The sequence below is a fragment of the Mustela nigripes genome, chromosome 13 (assembly GCF_022355385.1).
Source record: "Mustela nigripes isolate SB6536 chromosome 13, MUSNIG.SB6536, whole genome shotgun sequence".
NCBI lineage: Eukaryota > Metazoa > Chordata > Mammalia > Carnivora > Mustelidae > Mustela > Mustela nigripes.
In genome coordinates, this window is record NC_081569.1 from 114,115,884 (window position 1) to 114,133,508 (window position 17,625).

At 48.9% G+C, this 17,625-nt stretch overlaps 2 protein-coding genes across 4 annotated transcripts in view; both read left to right on the forward strand.

The window, feature by feature from the left end:
* SLC39A9 (solute carrier family 39 member 9) overlaps nucleotides 1-5,119 on the forward strand; it is a 61,349-nt gene extending 56,230 nt beyond the window's left edge. The window contains exon 7 of the mRNA XM_059373474.1: nucleotides 1,154-5,119. Coding sequence (XP_059229457.1) covers nucleotides 1,154-1,384 — 231 coding nt within the window. The 3' untranslated portion in view covers nucleotides 1,385-5,119. The remainder of the gene's footprint in view (nucleotides 1-1,153) is intronic.
* Nucleotides 5,120-14,675: 9,556 nt separating this feature from the next.
* Nucleotides 14,676-17,625, forward strand: part of PLEKHD1 (pleckstrin homology and coiled-coil domain containing D1) — a 29,966-nt gene continuing 27,016 nt past the window's right edge. Inside the window, exons 1-3 of one of the 3 annotated variants that reach the window (XM_059373475.1) lie at nucleotides 14,676-15,056; nucleotides 15,165-15,227; nucleotides 15,419-15,961. In XM_059373475.1, the coding sequence (XP_059229458.1) occupies nucleotides 15,813-15,961 (149 nt within the window). In that variant the 5' untranslated portion in view covers nucleotides 14,676-15,056; nucleotides 15,165-15,227; nucleotides 15,419-15,812. Of the gene's footprint in view, nucleotides 15,057-15,164; nucleotides 15,228-15,299; nucleotides 15,962-17,625 lie in introns of those variants that run through there. The other 2 variants (XM_059373477.1, XM_059373476.1) reach the window with 2 other exon arrangements.

The following is a 17,625-nucleotide window of genomic DNA, read 5'->3' on the forward strand; positions in this document are numbered from 1 at the left end:
TGAGGTGTTGTAAAAACCCCCTCTGATCATTTGAAGATGCTTTTCTTCTTCTTCTTTTTTTTTTTTTTTTAAGATTTTTATTTATTTATTTGACAGAGATTACAAGTAGGCAGAGAGGCAGGCAGAGAGAGAGGAGGAGGTAGGCTCCCTGCTGAGCAGGGAGCCCAATGCGGGGCTCGATCCCAGGACCCTGGGATCATGACCTGAGCTGAAGGCAGAGGCTTTAACCCACTGAGCCACCCAGGCGCCCCGATGCTTTTCTCCTTTCATTCAACAAGCAATGTATAGTTCCTTTTTAAGTATTACCCTGTTTATCATAGAACTTCTGACAGGAAGGTATAATTCTGGAGGCATGGGGTTACATGTTAAGATATGGTGTATTCTCTTCTTAAAAATTTAATTAACTGGGGCGCCTGGATGGCTCAGTGGGTTAAGCCACTGCCTTCAGCTCGGGTCATGATCTCAGAGTCCTGGGATCGAGCCCCGCATCGGGCTCTCTGCTCAGCAGGGAGCCTGCTTCCTCCTCTCTCTGTCTGCCTCTCTGCCTGCTTGTGATCTCCGTCTGTCAAATAAATAAATTTTTTAAATCTTAAAAAAAAATTTAATTAACTGTCATAGTCCATAGGTCCACTTTTGTAATAGAAAAAATTGAAAATCATTGTGTCAGGATTAGCTTATAAGCTGTTTCCAGCCTCTGTGAGGGCAGGTACTGCATCTGCATTACCACTATATCTCAAGCACCATCCTAGAGCCTGGTGTATAGGGATGTTCGTTAACTGTTAGTAGAATAAATGAATGAATGTGTGAAATTGAACACCTGCATTAATAATGCCGTTGGTTCCATTGTAAGAATAATACACGCTAGACCTGTTCAACCAGACTTGAAATTTGTTTGAAAAAGCAGCTGTGTTTGTGGCAATAAACAGCAGTTTATAAAACTTATAAAAAGCAGTTGTGTACGTCATCAATAGTCTTAAATTTGGAAGTTTCTCATCAATAACAAAATTGCTCTCATATCTAGTTTTCCCCAGTGTTCCCATATCGCACCAGTTGTGTTACTGAGTGGTGGTGTTTTTTTAATCAGGACTTTCTTCTGACCCTGAATTTTACTGGTTTTAATTTTTCTTCTTTCTCTCTCTCTCTTAATTCACAGAGCAGTAAAGAAGCCCTTTCAGAGGTCAATGCCACTGGAGTGGCCATGCTTTTCTCTGCTGGGACATTTCTTTATGTTGCCACAGTACATGTCCTCCCTGAGGTGGGCGGAATGGGGCACAGCCACAAATCCGACCCCACTGGCGGGAGGGGCCTCAGCCGCCTGGAGGTGGCCGCCCTGGTCCTGGGTTGCCTCATCCCCCTCATCCTGTCAGTAGGGCACCAGCATTAAACGTCGGATTCCGCCTCCGCTGTTTGCCGTCCTGGGAGGACAGCCAGCACGGGACAGCTGCTCACTCCCTCGGTCTCTTGTCTCACCTTGCCCATCTCCGCCCAAATTCCTAGAGTCCAGAGGGAGGTGAGATTAAAACCTGGAGCAATGGAAAGCTTTTAGAGTAGAAACAACACGCTGCGACTGGACACAGACATTCCGTTGTGTTGTTTTTTTAAAGGGCCCTTGGCGTTTTGAGTTTTGATGTTTCTCTTAACCCTATTCTCAGGGAAGATGGAATTTCATTTTAAGGAAAAGTGGACAACTTCATACTCACAATTAAACAGTAATTATGAAAGTACAGTGTTCCATAATTAAGCTAAATCTCTTTCTTCATTTAGAGGCTCTGCCACTTACTTTGTCCATTGATTTTGAACATGGTTGTCGCTGTGTGAGACCGGTGCTTTAGCATCTCTGCCACATACCTTAGTAAAGGTTATAATGCCCACTGTCTTAGATGCTAAAGAGAATTGTAGTTTATTTGGGGCAGGAGTCAGGAAAATGACAGCAAGGCACATGAAAAGCTGACTTTTTACTCAAGAGCTATCCATTGAAAAGAGGATGTCTGGAGAGACTTACCTCCTTTTGCACCTGCCTCTTTAAAGAGAGACTGCTGTCCCATCCTGGAGCCACAGAGATGAGCTAGCATTGAAGGAGGTAACAAGAATTTCCTCTCAAGGTCTCCTTTGCAGAATTCCTGCCTCCCGTGCAGAGGAGCCAAGTTCTGGTAGGTTCAGGCCCACTCAGGCCTTTCTTCCAGAACAGCCAGGTCCCAAAGTGTCTTTTGAAATGAAAGGATGTTAATTTTAAGTGAATTTGGATAGTAACTGACATCTTTATCGTAATCTTTTCAAAAGTAAGATTACCAAGACCTATGTTTTCTCTTTTTTTCTTTTTATATATTTATCTTAGCACACTAGCAGTCCCTATGGCAAAATACTTGGTGTCCCTTGGGGAGCGCTAGGTCAACATCACATAAGCACCTGTAGCAGTGAAGAAAGTCAAGACCGTATGACAAGTGGGAAATGTTTGCCTCTTGATTTAAAGCTTATTGAAATCATGTCTGTTGTCTCTTCATCTTCTCCATGCTTTTCTCTGGACTCCTCTTACACGCCCCTCCTCCCTGTCTATAATTTGCTGCTTACTGAGGGTGGCACCGTTAGTTATCTGTGTGAATTGAATTCTCATCAGGACAACCACTTCTTGAACTGTGTTGATGAAGATAACATTGTTTCTGTTCTTCATTCCCTTCAATGAAGTTACCTTTGTGTCAAATGCAACTTCGTTAAGTCCTTAAAATATCACTTCTACATATATGAGATGACACAATCACTAATATTCTGGTCATTTAAACAGTTGAGATAGTAAAAGTGTTTAACCAACTGGGATGGTTTTTCCATATTTGCCAAAATCCCTGTAAACTTTGTGTTATCAACTAAGTGTATAATACTATGTTAATTTATTTTGATTTTCTATACCATTTCAAAACACATTATATAAAGAGGGAACCAAGGCTATTTTCTTCAGGGCAGTGGGTTTAGGAGTTCGTAAGATATTTTATATGACGTACATGCCAGCATGCCTATAATTTCTTTATTTCCTTCCTAGATTTGTCACTGGGTCCGCAGCTATGGAAATAGAGCTTGTGAGCCCTCTGCTGGCCGTAGACCAAAGTAGCATTCATAGGATATGGTTTTGTATAGTGGCTGGCAACCATTGCATATGATATCAAAACCAACAGAAGGTACAGTCTGGAAAGTCTGAGTGACTTTCCTCATAACAACTCTTGACTTACAGGAATCATGGGGCTTCGTCTGGTCCTCTGAGATGTCATGGTTGCCTTGATTCTCCCTGCATATTTACTTTGTTAAATAAATAGTACATCTTAGTGTCTGGTTTGATTTGGGTAGCAGCACTTTCTATCATCCTGTTGCGTGCAATGATGAGAAATTCATTCTGCCGGCCAAAGCCTCTTTGAGCAGTGCCTTGCCATCATTAAAAGTTTGGCTAAAATATATTGCTGGGGGGGGGGGGCAGGGGGAGCTTGAACTCTGGCAAAGATTGAACCATCAAACCTCCAAATTTGCCTTCCCCTGTGGACCTCACGTTAACAAGCATACCTTTTAAGGCCTGTCAGCCCTCGGGAGCTGTGGGCTTTCCCAGATTTTAAAGCTGCTGCCCCCAGAGCTACTCATTTCTTTCCTGGTCAGCAGGCAGAAATGGCCATACTAACCTCAGAGGGCTCAAAGGCACCTCCAGGCAGCAGGGGACCGAGCAGTGTGGCAGAGGCCTTCTTCACAGGGGTACGAACTTGCTCATGCTGGCCGGTGTCCCAGAAGGGGCCGCAGTGGTGGTCACTTACTGGCACATTTCAGTTCTGTTTTCCTCTCGTGTTTACTGCCTCCTTCGATGTAGTTGCCTTAATGCGCTCACACATTTGGAAACATTGGCAGTCTTAGGTTGCTGCCGTGATTACAGATGGAATTACTGGCTACCAAAGAGATGCAGCTGATAATGACGGGCACGGCCCTCCTTCCTCGTAACCAGACTTTGTCTTCATTGCAGTTTGTCTCCATTTCCTCGGTAGGGGCAGATTTCTTCAGATTCCGAATGTACTCTTAAATGGCAAATGAAGTTGGAAAATGCTACTGGTCCATTCCCCTCCCTTGTTTTCCAGCGGATAGCATTATCAGTCCCCACTTCCCGAAGCAGCGCCCTTCCAGGGCTGGCTGCTTTCCTGTGCACGCTGCTGCCAGATTTCTTTAGGCAAAGGCTCTGCACTGGAGCGTAGAGAATTGGAAACAGTTCCATCTACAGAGGCTATGTGTTCTCTCTTCCCCCATCCCCTTTTTATCTCCCTATTCAAAACAGTTGAGTCAGTCTGGTTTCCTGTATTTTGAATCATTAGAGAAAGGACAGAGGTGGTCATTTTGAGGGGTCAGTTCTTTGTAGAGGAGACGATGAAATTGTGTCTTTTACCAGCCCACTTCTAAGTGTCACTGCCTGGTTTTTCTCTTTTTCAAGGATTAGAACTAGGAAGACACACCAGCATTGGAGTGTTATGCCCCTCAAACCCATGGTAGCTAGGTACTAAATAGGGGAGCTGTCTACCAACCAGAAAATGTTCTTGCCTACAGGTCCTCTGGGCTTCTTAAGAGATGAGAATAGTGACCAGATTCTCCCAGACTGCTGCAATGGAAGGTGATCTATAAGAGAACCATCCTTCCATTAGAAAAGTTCTACTCAAAACAGAATGATCCCAGGAGCACTGTTGAAGATGCTATGACATTAAAACCAGTGATGGAGCCCACCCCCTGCCCTGTACCTGAGACATCCAGATTCACCCCAGGAGACTTGAAGGAAATTTGTGACTTATAGGAAAGGACTAGACAACCATTGGGAACTGTCTAGATGTGCTCAGCTGAACGGAAGGAAATTGGCTTTGATTTGTTTTCTGATAGCATCTTCTATCAAGTTGGAAGTCTCATGGGATAAAACTGCAGTTCCCCTGGTTCAGTAGCCTGAACAGCGATTTTTAAATGTCCCCTTTTCTGGATCCTTTGTAAACATGAATCATTCCATGGATGGCTGCCTTATAATTTTGTCTCTTTCCACGTTAATTGTGAATGGTTAAAAATTTTTTTTTTTTTTGCTGTTTTCTGATTTGTTTTATGATATTAAATTTTTATTAGTGGATACCTTATGTGAGTGGCTCATTACTTAATCTCTTGGCAGTTTGCTTCTCTGTTTGACGACTAGACTTGACCCCCATTTGAACACCAGAAAAGGTAATGAAAAGCTTTCAAGGATGGGGAAAGATGCACCCACTATATGCAGATCCTTTAGGGAAGGAGGGATGCAAAGGAGGAAGAGAGATGAAGGAAACAATATACCATGTGTCCCAAACGATACTAACTCATTGACTTTTACTTTGCTTTGCCAGCATTTTTAAGAAATATTTAGGGAGGTAGTATACTCAGAAAAGAGAAGCAGGCAACAGACCCCCCATCACAGTGAGTTCAGTCCAAGGACAGAGTTGCTGTAGGAATATATAGAGGCTGTGAACACCTGACCCTAGAAATAGAGATTCTAATAGAAGTTCAGTTTGTAAATTTGTTTCTAATGCCTAGAAGTTAGGGCAGCATCCTACAGTGTAGTTTTTTACAGTGTCAGAAATAAGGTACCTTGTGTCCAATCCCTAGGTCTAAAATGCCCTTCCCCAGCTCCCTCACCTCCTTCTAGCCTTGATCTAAAGTCTCCTTCAGTTAAGACCCTGTGACCACCCGATTTATTTATTTTTTTTTAAATATTTTATTTACTTATTTGACAGAGAGAGATCACAAGCAGGCAGAGAGGCAGGCAGAGGGAGAGGAGGAAGCAGGCTCCCCGATGAGCAGAGAGCCCGATGCGGGGCTCGATCCCAGGACTCTGAGATCATGACCTGAGGTGAAGGCAGCGGCTTAACCCACTGAGGCACCCAGGCGCCCCGACCACCCGATTTAAAACTAATATGTCCCCCCTTGCCCCAGTGCTCCTTAGTTTGTCCTGTTATTTCTTTTTTAGTAGCACTGGTCACCTTTTAATTTGCTTTCTAATCTATATCCTTACTTTGTCCTTCCCTACTAAAATATTAGCTCCAGGAAGCTAGGTTCTGGACAAATAGGTGTAGTTGAATGAATTGATGTTCCCTGAGGAGACACTTTCTAAGCCGAGGCCGAGTGGCACTAATCTGTAGCAGGGCTCTAGCCAGCGGCAGAACCAGCTGCCACCCCTGCATCTGGCTCTGCCCCCGCTCACACTGAGGTACGAGTCTGCACACAGGGCTGAGTGTACAGGTGGGAAATTAACTAGGTTTGGGTTCCTAACCCACAACCAGCTAAAGTTGGTAAGGTGCTGTGTGACTGACTGAGGGACCTGAACATCTGGTTCCCATTTTGGGCTCCGCTCCTCATTTCTGTTGCAATGTTCCCCATTGCCCAGTTTCTAAAGTTGGGTAGGAATGTGAGGGAAGACCTGTCCCATTCCGACTGCCTTCTTTATGGAGGGAGCCTAACAAATACGAGAGCCATCAGAGGAGGGAGCCTAGTGGAGACAGGATGAGAAGCCAGAGCATTTGAAGAGATGTGGAAGGAACTGAGTGTTTGCCTTCATCTGGAATGTTCTTGGGGGACAGAATTTGGTAACCACCATCAGATACTTCAAGGGCTGTCAAGTATACGAGAACACAGATGCTATTTTATCCAGAAGGTGGAATGGAATATAAGCTGAGCCCTACCTCTTCTCCATTTACCTCTTCATTCGGCAGCACTAACTCAACACAGAGCCCTTCCAACAGACCGGGCACTTGAAAGTGCTGAGTGTTCAAAAGGGAGTAGGGGTCATTTCCAGTCCATAAAGACCTTGTGATTCTGAGAAGGATTCAACAAGAAGACACAGTTGCCAGTAGGACCTGGAGGCAGGCACAGGGCGCTCGGGGAACGCATGGGAGCAAGGAACCCACAGTGAGGCTTCAGGAATGACATCGAGAGGGAGAGGAGGCCTGCGTGAATCGCCCGTAGAGCAGTCGGAACGGTTCTCGGGGCAGGAGGACCTCCGTGGCAAAGGCCTGGTGGCACAGGAGAGAGCACACGGACTCTGCATAGAAGGTGCCATGAACTGGCTCAAGGACAGGGGAGGTACCAACAGGTGATATGTGACGTGTCCATTCCCTAGGTGACGTCTGTGCTTCCAGATGTAAAATTGCACAGATGACGGCCTAGCCAGGGTCTCTGTGATTCCCTCCTTGCTGGCAGCCATCCCAGGTGTAGTCCCGGCTGACCTCAGGAGTTCTGTCATCACTTGGATCATTCATGGATATGGTAGTCCAGAGACCCCTGTGCTCCACAGGCTCTTCTGGCCCCTCAGGGTGGAGCTTGGTGACTTTTTTCCTTCCTCATCCCTACTTGTCTCCCCCACTTCCTGGCTGGGGCCCAGAGACACCCCTCCATCCCACTGGCGAACATCTGTGTTAGTTACAGTTTGTACAGAGGGCCAGGTGGAAGCTCAGTCTTCCTTCCGTCCTTTGGTTCTCCCTCTCCGAAAGACCTCTGCCACCCCGCACTCCGATTTACCCAAGGGCACGTGTCGTGGAACATGGCCCTCTGTGGTCACTGTCTGACTGGAGTCTCCACCCTCCACCTCTTCCAGCTGTCCAGGCCCCGTGTGAAGGTGGAGATGGGGGCAGGAAGGGCAGGAACGAGAGCAGATCCTCCCCCGCGCCCCCATTCTCTTCTGCCCATGACCTCGCCCTGCTTGGTATTTGGAGAAACCAGAAAAGAACGTCTGCTACTGGACCTGGAGAAAGCATTCCAAGGGTTGCACGATGCTGACAGTTGGCGGGGCCCCTTTTTGATACATTAACCTGCGAGGTCTTTGATATATGAAGCCCAAGGTCTTTAATCAAGTACAGGTGGAGCCCTTGGCACCTGATCCAAAGAATAGTTAATTTTGTTCCAGATGAAAAACCAGCCCCTTGGCTCTTCCTCAGAGGTCCTGGGAGAGTGTGTGGGATTGTAACAAGAAATGGCTTTGAGCCTGTTCAGCCAGACTGAACACATCCCTCTCCCCCAGTGAAATGTACTTGCTCTTAGAAGCCAAAGGAATGTATACCTTTTAATCCACACATCACCCACAAGGGGGAGCACTGGATACCTTCAGGGTTCCTAAGCAGTGTGCTCCCCACAGCAATGGCCTTGGATGCCACGGGGACCATGTTAGTGCCCCAAAGCCACTGGCAGGCGTGAAAGCAGTAAGTCCTTGGGCCCCTCCCAGAAACACTTCGACATTGGCAACCTTGGGTGTGAGCTGTCTCCAGGCGGAGAGAGGGCAGAAGCCTGGCCAGAGGTTGACCCAGCTGATGAGAACAGAACTATTTCATGTAGTGCAAGAATCTGCCAGCTCAGGCCATCTCAAACATGGGACTGCCGGGACCCAGGGCCATTGGTCTGTGCCGGCACATACTCTCCTTTGATTTCCTGAGCCCCTTCACTTGGTCTCCTGGCTTTGAACATGCATGTGGTGCCCTTACCCCACTCCCCCTCCCTCTTGGGTTCCTTTGGGGGGCTGCCAAGCCCTGTGCAGGCAAAGGAGTCTGGGACCCATGCTTGGCCTTAGAAAATGCAGTCATGGGAATGCAAGCTGGTGCAGCCACTCTGGAAAACAGTATGGACGTTCCTCAAAAAATCAGAAACAGAGCTACCCTACGCACCAACACTCCTGGGTATTTACCCAAAGATACAAATGTAGTGATCCAAAGGGGCACCTGCACCCCAATGTTTACAGCAGCAATGTCCACAAGAGCCAAACTATGGAAAGAGCCTAGATGTCCATCAACAGATGAATGGATAAAGAAGATGTGGTATATATATACCATGGAATACTATGCAGCCACCAAAAAATGAAATCCTGCCATTTGCATCGACATGAATGGAACTAGAGGGTATTATGCTAAGAGAAATAAGTCAGTCAGAGAATATCATATGATCTCACTGATACGAGGAATTTGAGAAACAAGGCAGAGGATCATAGGGGAAAGGAGGGAAAAATGAAGATGAAGCCAAAGAGGGAGATAAGTCATAGGAGATTCTTAATCTCAGGAAACAAACAGGGTTGCTGAAGGGGAGGGAGGTAGGAGGGCTAGGGTGGCTGGTGGAGGGGGGTATGTGCTGTAGTGAGTGCTGTGACTTGCATAAGACTGAGGATTCATAGATCTGCACCCCTGAAACAAATAATACATTATATGTTACTAGAAAAATAATAATAAAATAAAAATTTTTTTAAAAGTTGCCACATTTCCCAAACACTCTTTCAATCCAGTTGTGACTAACATTTTGGAGAACTAATTCCTGTGATAAATTCGAAGCAGTGTACAATGTGTAAGGATTCTTAGAAAGTCAATAAATTTTTACTTAGAATATTAAAAAAATAAATTTTAAAAAGGAAAATGCAGTCAAAGTGGAATATACAATTCAATAAAAAGAGGTAGGTGGTCTTCTAAACCTCAGAAGAGGAGGCGGGTGTGGCTTCACAAAAGATGAGTCATCCGAGCTGAATCTTGCAGTTGGGATTTGGGGGAGATGAGAAGAAAAGCACTCTGGACTGAGGAGCTGTGAAGGCTTGGTGGCTTCTCAGAATATCAGACCTGGCGTGGCTGGGACAGCTTGGGGGCAAGAGTTGAGGGAGAGCCCAGACAACAGGTTGGGAGGAAGGAATGCGACCCAGTGGGGCTGAGAGAACCCTGAGGCCCAGAGACGCCCGGTGATTGTCCTCAGTTCACACAACTGATGGCAGAGCTGGATTTAAACCCCTCTTAACACTAAAAGCAGGCAACAAGTCTGCCATCTCCACAGATTGTTTTCTCCTACATTTCCCACCACACCAGGAACCCCCCCCCCCCTTTTTTTTTATTGAGGCCCTGGGGGGTGGAGGTTGGGGGGTGTCATGCTCCATTTTATTGTGCAAACAAATAAGAAATTGCAGGCCCTGAATGGGGCCAAGTAACACTAATGGATTCAGTAAGTGTTTCTTGAGTATCTATTACAGGCCCTAGACTCTGTCTGTCCTCAGGGATCTCACCATCTGGAAGGGATGCAAACACAGAGAGCGCCAAAGGAGGCAGACAGACCGTACTAGAATGGGAGGAGGGGCAGAGTTCCACAGGAACCAAGCGGAGATAACCCGAGGGATGGTGGTGCGGTTCCTGCTGAATTAGTGCCATACCTTGTGGAATCCAGGACTGGAGCCCCAATGATGGAATTAGGGTGGGCGGAGGGGAAAAGTTTCCATGAGATCTGATGCTGCAGGAGGGCCTGGCCTGGAGCCCAGATCTCTTCCGCCTCTTCAGCTTCTTGGCCCCATAGGGATGCTTGGGCAGGATCTAGCTAGCAGCCTGACATCAGTGCCAGGGCAGCCTAGGGAACTCAAAATAGGCACACTCCTGGGTCCTTCACTTGGCACCAGCCTGGCCCACCTGCCTGAGACTGGGGTCGGGACAAAGAGGGCTGGGAGCTGAGGAGGCTGCCCTATGGGAAGATCTGCTCTTGTCCCAGTTGCTGAGAGCTTTTGAGGCCCGATCAGGATGTGACTGCAGAGAGACCCTTGTCACCCTTTCCTGAGAATGTCTTCCTGCCCATTCCTGACTGGAGTGGGTTAAGGAAGACTCTGGCTCACTCTAGCTGAAGTGTAAGATCAGTGACCTGCACCCCAGTCAATATTCACACATTGTCTTACCATGGGCTAGTCACGTGTTGTGGCCATGCCAATACCTGCTTCATGCAACGATGGTGACTATCAGGTGGGCGTGCAGGCTCTGGATAAAGGCAACATCATGGTGATGTATGTTCTTTCATACAGCCAAGGAAATCATCAGAATGGAAAGACAACCTAAGGAATGGGGGAAAATATTTACAAACCATATCTCTGATAAGAGTTAATATCCAAAATATGCAAGGAACTCATAACTCAGTATAACCTGATCAGAAAATGGGCAGAGGTCTGGAATAGATATACGAGTACCAAGGTAGGGCTGTTGGTATAGGTGCCAACCGAGGCACTTATGTGCAATGTAAACACACCCTCTGATGATTTTAAGGGACAAAATATATGGTATCATCCACCAGGGAATATGCCTAATCCAGGGGTGGTATTGGCTCATGAGGACCAAACCACTACTGTGTTATCACTAAATGAAGATTTAACTAAAGCAAAAGCAACAAAAGCAAAAATAAACATGTGGGACTCTGCCGAACCAAAAACCTGCACAGCAAACCAGCAACAAAATGAAAAGGCAGCCTATGGAATGGGAGAAGATATTTGTAAATCAGTGATCTGATAGGAGGCTAATATCCAAAGAAGACAACTCAATATATATATTTTTAATCCAATTAAAGAGTGGGCAGAGGAACTGAATAGATATTTTTCCAAAGAAGATATACGAATGCCTAACAGGTACATGAAAAGGTGCTCAGCGTCACTAATCAGGAAAATGCAAGTCAAAACCACGATGAGATATCATTTCACACATAGCATAGCTGTTGTCAAAAAGGAGATAGTAAGTGTTGGCAAAGAGGTGGAGGAAAGGGAACTCTCGTGCACTGTTGGTAGGAATGTAAATTGGTACAGCCACTATGGAAAACAGCGTGGAGATTGCTTAAAAAATTAAAAATAGAACTACCCTGTGATCCAACAATATCACTTCAGGGTATAATATTCAAAGGAAGTATCCTGAAGAGATGTCCGCACTCCCATGTTCGTTGCAGTGTTATTCACAACAGCCAAGATACGGCAACCATGTCAGTGTCTACAGATGGATGAATAAATGAAGAAAATGTGGTTCATATATGCACAATGGGATAGTATTCAACTGTAAAAATAAGGACTTTCGGCCATTTGCAATAACATGGATGAACTTGGAGGACCTTATGATAATGGAAATGAAACCAAACACAGAAGGACAAATGCCCTCTGAACTCACTCATGTGTAGAATCTTAAAAAGTCAAATTCATTGAACCAGAGAATGGGGAAATGTTGGTCCAAGGGTACAAACTTTCAGTTATAAAATGAGTAAGGTCTGGAGATTGAGTGTACAGCATGAGGTCTATAGTTAATAATACTGCATTGTATACTCGAGATTTGTTGAGAGTAGGTCTGAAGTGTTCTCACCACACACAGGCACACAAACAAAATGGTAACTATGTGAGGTGATGAATACATTAACTTGATTGTGGTAAGCATTTCCCAATATGCATGTAGTAAGTCATGTTGAACAATGTAAATATTTACGTCAGTCATGCCTCACTAAAGCTGAGGAAACAAATAAAGGCCAAAAGAAAATAAAATATATATTCCTGTCACTTCCCACATTCCGCACGTATTTGAGGGTGTTTCATGCTCCAGAAATGACTAGGGGAGTAGTAGAAAACCTTTTTGAAAAGTAATAGACAACTTTTTGAACTTCATTTTACTCCCCTGGAGAATGAAAACTAATACGGACCTCACTGAGACTGTTTCAAAAATTCAGGACCTCACTGAGACTGTTTCAAAAATTCAGGACCTCACTGAGACTGTTTCAAAAATTCAACGAAATGGATAGGATGTAAACAAGCTTCTTAGAACATCAGCTCTGGGGCTGAGCATCTGCCCTTGACTGGTCTCACCCAGTTCCTGGTTAAGATTGAGCAACACCAGCCCCTACTGGGTCCAAGGCACTGAATTGTCACCAGCTTGTTTGTCTTCCTCAGAAGAACCTGCTTGGCCTTCAGCACTCTCACCAGCGAGGGCAGAGAACACAATTGAAGCAGAAACGGCTTCTCCCAGGGCTCACTTGGTATGATCTGGGCTGCTTAGTTGAGGGAAGCATGCCTCAGCCATTATTTAAGGTTGGGTCAGGTGTCCCGTGTGTAGAGGGAACCGGCAAAGATTGGTTTCTCTTCACCCCTGAAGAAACTTGTTTGTTCCAGTAAAGACATTGAACATTTCCCAGGAGCCACTTGGGCTCATTCCGCCCAGCTCCTTGGGAACAGTTTCCTTAAGAACGCTTCCAGGTGGGGCGCCTGGGTGGCTCAGTGGGTTAAGCCGCTGCCTTTGGCTCAGGTCATGATCTCAGGGTCCTGGGATCGAGTCCCGCATCGGGCTCTCTGCTCAGCAGGGACCCTGCTTCTTCCTCTCTCTCTCTGCCTGCCTCTCTGCCTACTTGTGATCTCTCTCTGTCAAATAAAAAAAAAAAATCTTAAAAAAAAAAAAAAAAAAAAAGAACGCTTCTCCCTCCTATGGCTCAGGAGCTCAGCACTAGTTCTTCCCAAGCAGCTAAAGCTGGTCCTGACCTGATTAAGCAGAAAAGGAATTAATAGAGTAAAAGGACATTGGCAGGGCTAGAGAACTAGACCTGACCAGAGGTAAAGCTTCCAGGAATGCTGCCACACTGAGGAAGCCCGCTGATGACAAAGCTGCCACCACCACAGAACTCTTGCTGCTGCTGTCTGCATGTCACCTGCCCAGGACAGCCAGTGCAGCCAGTGTGGACACTGCTTGCTGCCTGGGGGGACGCAATCTTGCAGCTACAGCTGACCCCCAGTCATGTGCTCCAAGTACCACCTTCCCTGGAGACACCGATGCCTCTGCAGGTTTTTTTCTTCTTGTCTGTCACCAGCATCTCCAAGTCTTGTCCTAGTACCCCCAACCCATGCCCTCCACCCCAAAAGGCTTCCAGCACAAGTTTTCTAGCTTCCATCTGGGAAAAGCAGGACTCCTAAAGTGGAACATTTTCCATGCTTTGGAACCTGTGTCCAAAAGAGCCCTGAAGCGTGTGAAATGTCCACTCTGCCTTCTATCCTAGCCCTGTCTCTTCCCACCTGGTGGACCGGGGCCCTGGGCTGGACCTGACATGTTTCTGCAGGGGCATGAGGAGGCACAAGGGGATTCAGATGTGGCAGTTTGGACAATGAGCACCAACGTATGCAGCGGGGGCTTGGGAACTCCAGAGTTCATTAGGGGAAGGTGTGGGAGCCCTTGAGGAGACCCCTTCTTGACCAGACTCATGAAATGAAACGTTAGACCTGGGAAGGCTGTGGGGAGGACATAGTGAGGATGGCAAGCTCAAATCCCTACAGGGAGGAGGCAGGCAGTTAATAAATGAGCATGACAAGCTGAGCAAAGGACAATAGGGCATGGCGGGTCTGGAAGAAGGTCATTTTAGGCAGGAACATTTAAAAAATGTTTAAAGGTGTGCAAATGTTGCTAAGAGAAAGCAGTTGCTTAGGAGGGGGTGGGGGATGGCAGTTGACTGGATAGGGGCAGGTAGGAACTTTCTGGGGTGATGGAAATATTCTGTATCTTGTTTGGTGGTGGTTACTCTGTGCACATAATTAACAAAATACACTTGGCCAGATAAATACTTAAGGTCTGTGCATTTATCCTGTAATAATTACACCTCAATTTTGTACTTGGGCAAATTAATACAGTATATCTATAAACCGATCTGGCTCTTAGGCGACCCACTTGCAAACTTCTGTTCTAATCCAACTCCTTTTTCTTACACAGGAGGAATCAGAGCTCCTGGGGGGCGTGGCGTGGGGTGGTTTTTCTCAAGGGCACAGAGGTGGCTCCTCCGCCCGGGAAGGGTGACTGCAGTGTGGTCTAGCAGGCTGCCTCTTACTGCGCAAACTCACTCCCCTGCTTTTGGCGCGGTGCCAGCGGGCCGCGGGGTAACACAGCCCTTCCGTCCAGGGTCCCCAGAGGTTGGACAGACGTCTACCTAGGCGTGGAGGCCAGCGGGTCACCCAGAGCCCAGGCGGAGAGGAGCGGAAGTGGGTGGAGCGCCGGACCCCGCAACACCCGCCAGGCGCGCAGATAAATCACGGACGCAAACTGCACTGACGTTCGGCGCTGGCACCGAGTGCCAAGTGCCGACGCGGACAGCCAAGTTCTGGGAAGAGGAATCTGATCCCGGCGAGGCGGCAGCGGTGCCGACTGAAACCCACTCTAGGGGGGGCGGGAAGGGCGGGGAGCCTGCTCTCCCTGCGGGCGCTTCGGGCACTTACGGAATTCTTACCTGGCCCGCGCCCAGCCCGAGGAGGCACTGGCATCTCCGCTTCACAGGTGAGAGAAGCAAGGCTCTCCGCAGCTCCTCGGAGCTGCGTGAGGACTCAGCTGGGGTTCCAAACCTGTCTAACACCAAACCCTTGCCCCTTGCTCTCCTCTACCTAGCTCGAGTAGGTGTCTGCAGGAGTGACCCAAGCACATTACAAAGCACACGACTTCCCAACTTCGGTGAGGCCCTGCTCGCACGCCGGAGGGTACAGGAGGTGGCGGTGTGGGGTAGAGCGGGGCGCGAGGGGTGGGGGTGGGGAAACGCAGAGACCGCATCCCGGGCCGAGCGACCCGCCGGGACCTTCCGGGCGCGCGGAGCCCGGCCCTCCAGCCGGCGCCCGCACTGATTGGCGCTCGCGGTCGGCCTCCAGCTAGCTCACCTGCCCCTCCCAGCCAATCGGGGCCACCAGAATTGGGACTGTCGCGGGGAGCTGGAGGGAGATGCTGCCGGCTGGAGACTGAGCCGCCCTCCCAGCCGAGTTCCCACCGGGCCCGCCCCAGCCGCGAGTCCAAGGCGCAGGCTGCGCGCCCCGCGACCCTTCGGCGCCGCGCTTCACGCCCCTCGCGCTTTCCGGCAGCGGGTCCTGGCCCGGGCGGCTCGGCGCCTCTGCGAGCTGGAACGCGCCCCGACGGCGCACGAAGCCGCGCGCCGACGCCGCCTCCCCGCAGCCCTCCGTCGCGCGCCCGCCCTCGCCGGAAGCCCCCAGTCTGTGCCGACCCCGGGGAGTGGGTGGGCCCGGCCCCGGGCAGCCCCGCGGAGGCAGGATGTTCACGTCCAAGTCCAACTCGGTGTCGCCCTCGCCGTCCCTGGAGCAGACTGACTCGGACGCGCTGGACATCAGCACCAAAGTGCAGCTCTACGGTGTGCTGTGGAAGCGGCCTTTCGGGAGGCCGTCGGCCAAGTGGTCCCGGCGGTGAGTGCGCCTCCTGCGCCGGGTGAGAACCGCCTGGGGAGGGAGCCCGGGGCCTAAGAACCCTGTACCATTCTCGCTATTACCGTCGGCCTCTGACTTCCTTGGTGACCTTGGCCTCGCCCTATTTCACTCCTGCCTTGGCTGTTCCTGGAAGATGTGGATCTCCGCTGGGACCCGGGCCATCCCTGTCGGAGTGCTGGCCCACCTGGGGTGGTACCACTGGCCCGGGAACGGGGCGGGGGGTGGGGGTGAGATTCCTCTATGGAATGCATCTAAGTCTGAGTGGGGAGGTAGGGCATGGTCCGAAGAGGTCATGGCCATGATAAGTGCCCATCTGGGTCAGGTTAGGTCAGACTCTGCCTGGGAGGGAAAGATATCCAGCCAAAGATATCCTCCTGGGATCCCCACGGACAATTCCATCATCTTCACAAGCCCCCCTCTCCCCCACTTGACCCTGTGCTAGCTCCACCGTGGGCTTCTGACTCAGCCAAGAGAGAGAGGAAGGGTGAGGAAAGGTCTGTGCCTGCGCTTGGTGGCAGTCATGTGGCAACCCCTCCAACTCTCCCTTGAACTGATTTTTAGAAATCTGAACCTTAGGGAAAAGAGTCTCCAGTGCTCTGGCACACAAGCCGAAGAGGAGGAACTGAGCTGAGACAGAGATGCGTGGAGACTGAGGGGACAGGGGAGAGGATGGATCGGTCCTGTCCCAGGGATCGATCTGTAGGAAGGGGTGTTAAAGAGGGTCAGAGCAGCCCCAGCCCAGCTTCCCTGTCCACAACTCAGAGGGGACTCCCCAGATGCCAGGCAGTAGCCACTTTCCACTTACAAAGCGGCCCAGAAGGTACTGGAGGAAGGGGCTTCTTACAGGAGGAAGGTATTGGAGGGATGGCGCATAGCCCTGAACTTGAGGGAAGCTCCCCACGCTGGCTGCAGGAACAATGGGCCATCTTCTGGACAGCTTCCACCCTCAAGCCAATCTCAGTTCTGAGATTTGCTATTAGAATGGTCGCTAGAGCTCAGACCCTGATCCAGCCTCTCCCTGGAGGTGCGACCCTGCACGGAAAGGAGGAGTGTGTCCAGATGCTCTTTCCCATCCCCCTGTGAGTCTGTCCTGGAGCAGGGCCTCAGATATCCCAGAACCACAGATCACAGAGATGTTGCAGCAGTTGGTTCTGATGTTCTGTTTTGATGAATAATTTAATATTTCTATAAGACCCGTAGAACAAAAGGATCCATGGAAGATGCTTCATGATTTACGGAGCGGGTTTCACCTACCTTTGTTGGTTCTGCCAGGTTTCTCTCTGGGATTGAGTGGGAGATAGGTTTCTCGAATTCCTCCAAAATTAAACTTCTCTCTCATCCCCTAAATGGAGGCCCGGGGCAACGCGGAGGGCATCTTCTGGGGGGCTTCCAAGGTTGGGCTAAGAAGCAGTTCCTGGTCTTTGTTTTATTTTAATTTTATTTTAAAAGATTTTATTTATTTATTTGACAGACAGAGATCACAAGTAGGCAGAGAGGCAGGCAGGGGGGGGGGGGAAGCAGGCTTCCCGCCGAGCAGAGAGACCCATGCGGGACTCGATCCCAGGACCCTGAGATCATGACCCGAGCCGAAGGCAGCAGCCCAAACCACTGAGCCACCCAGGCGCCCCAGTTCCTGGTCTTTA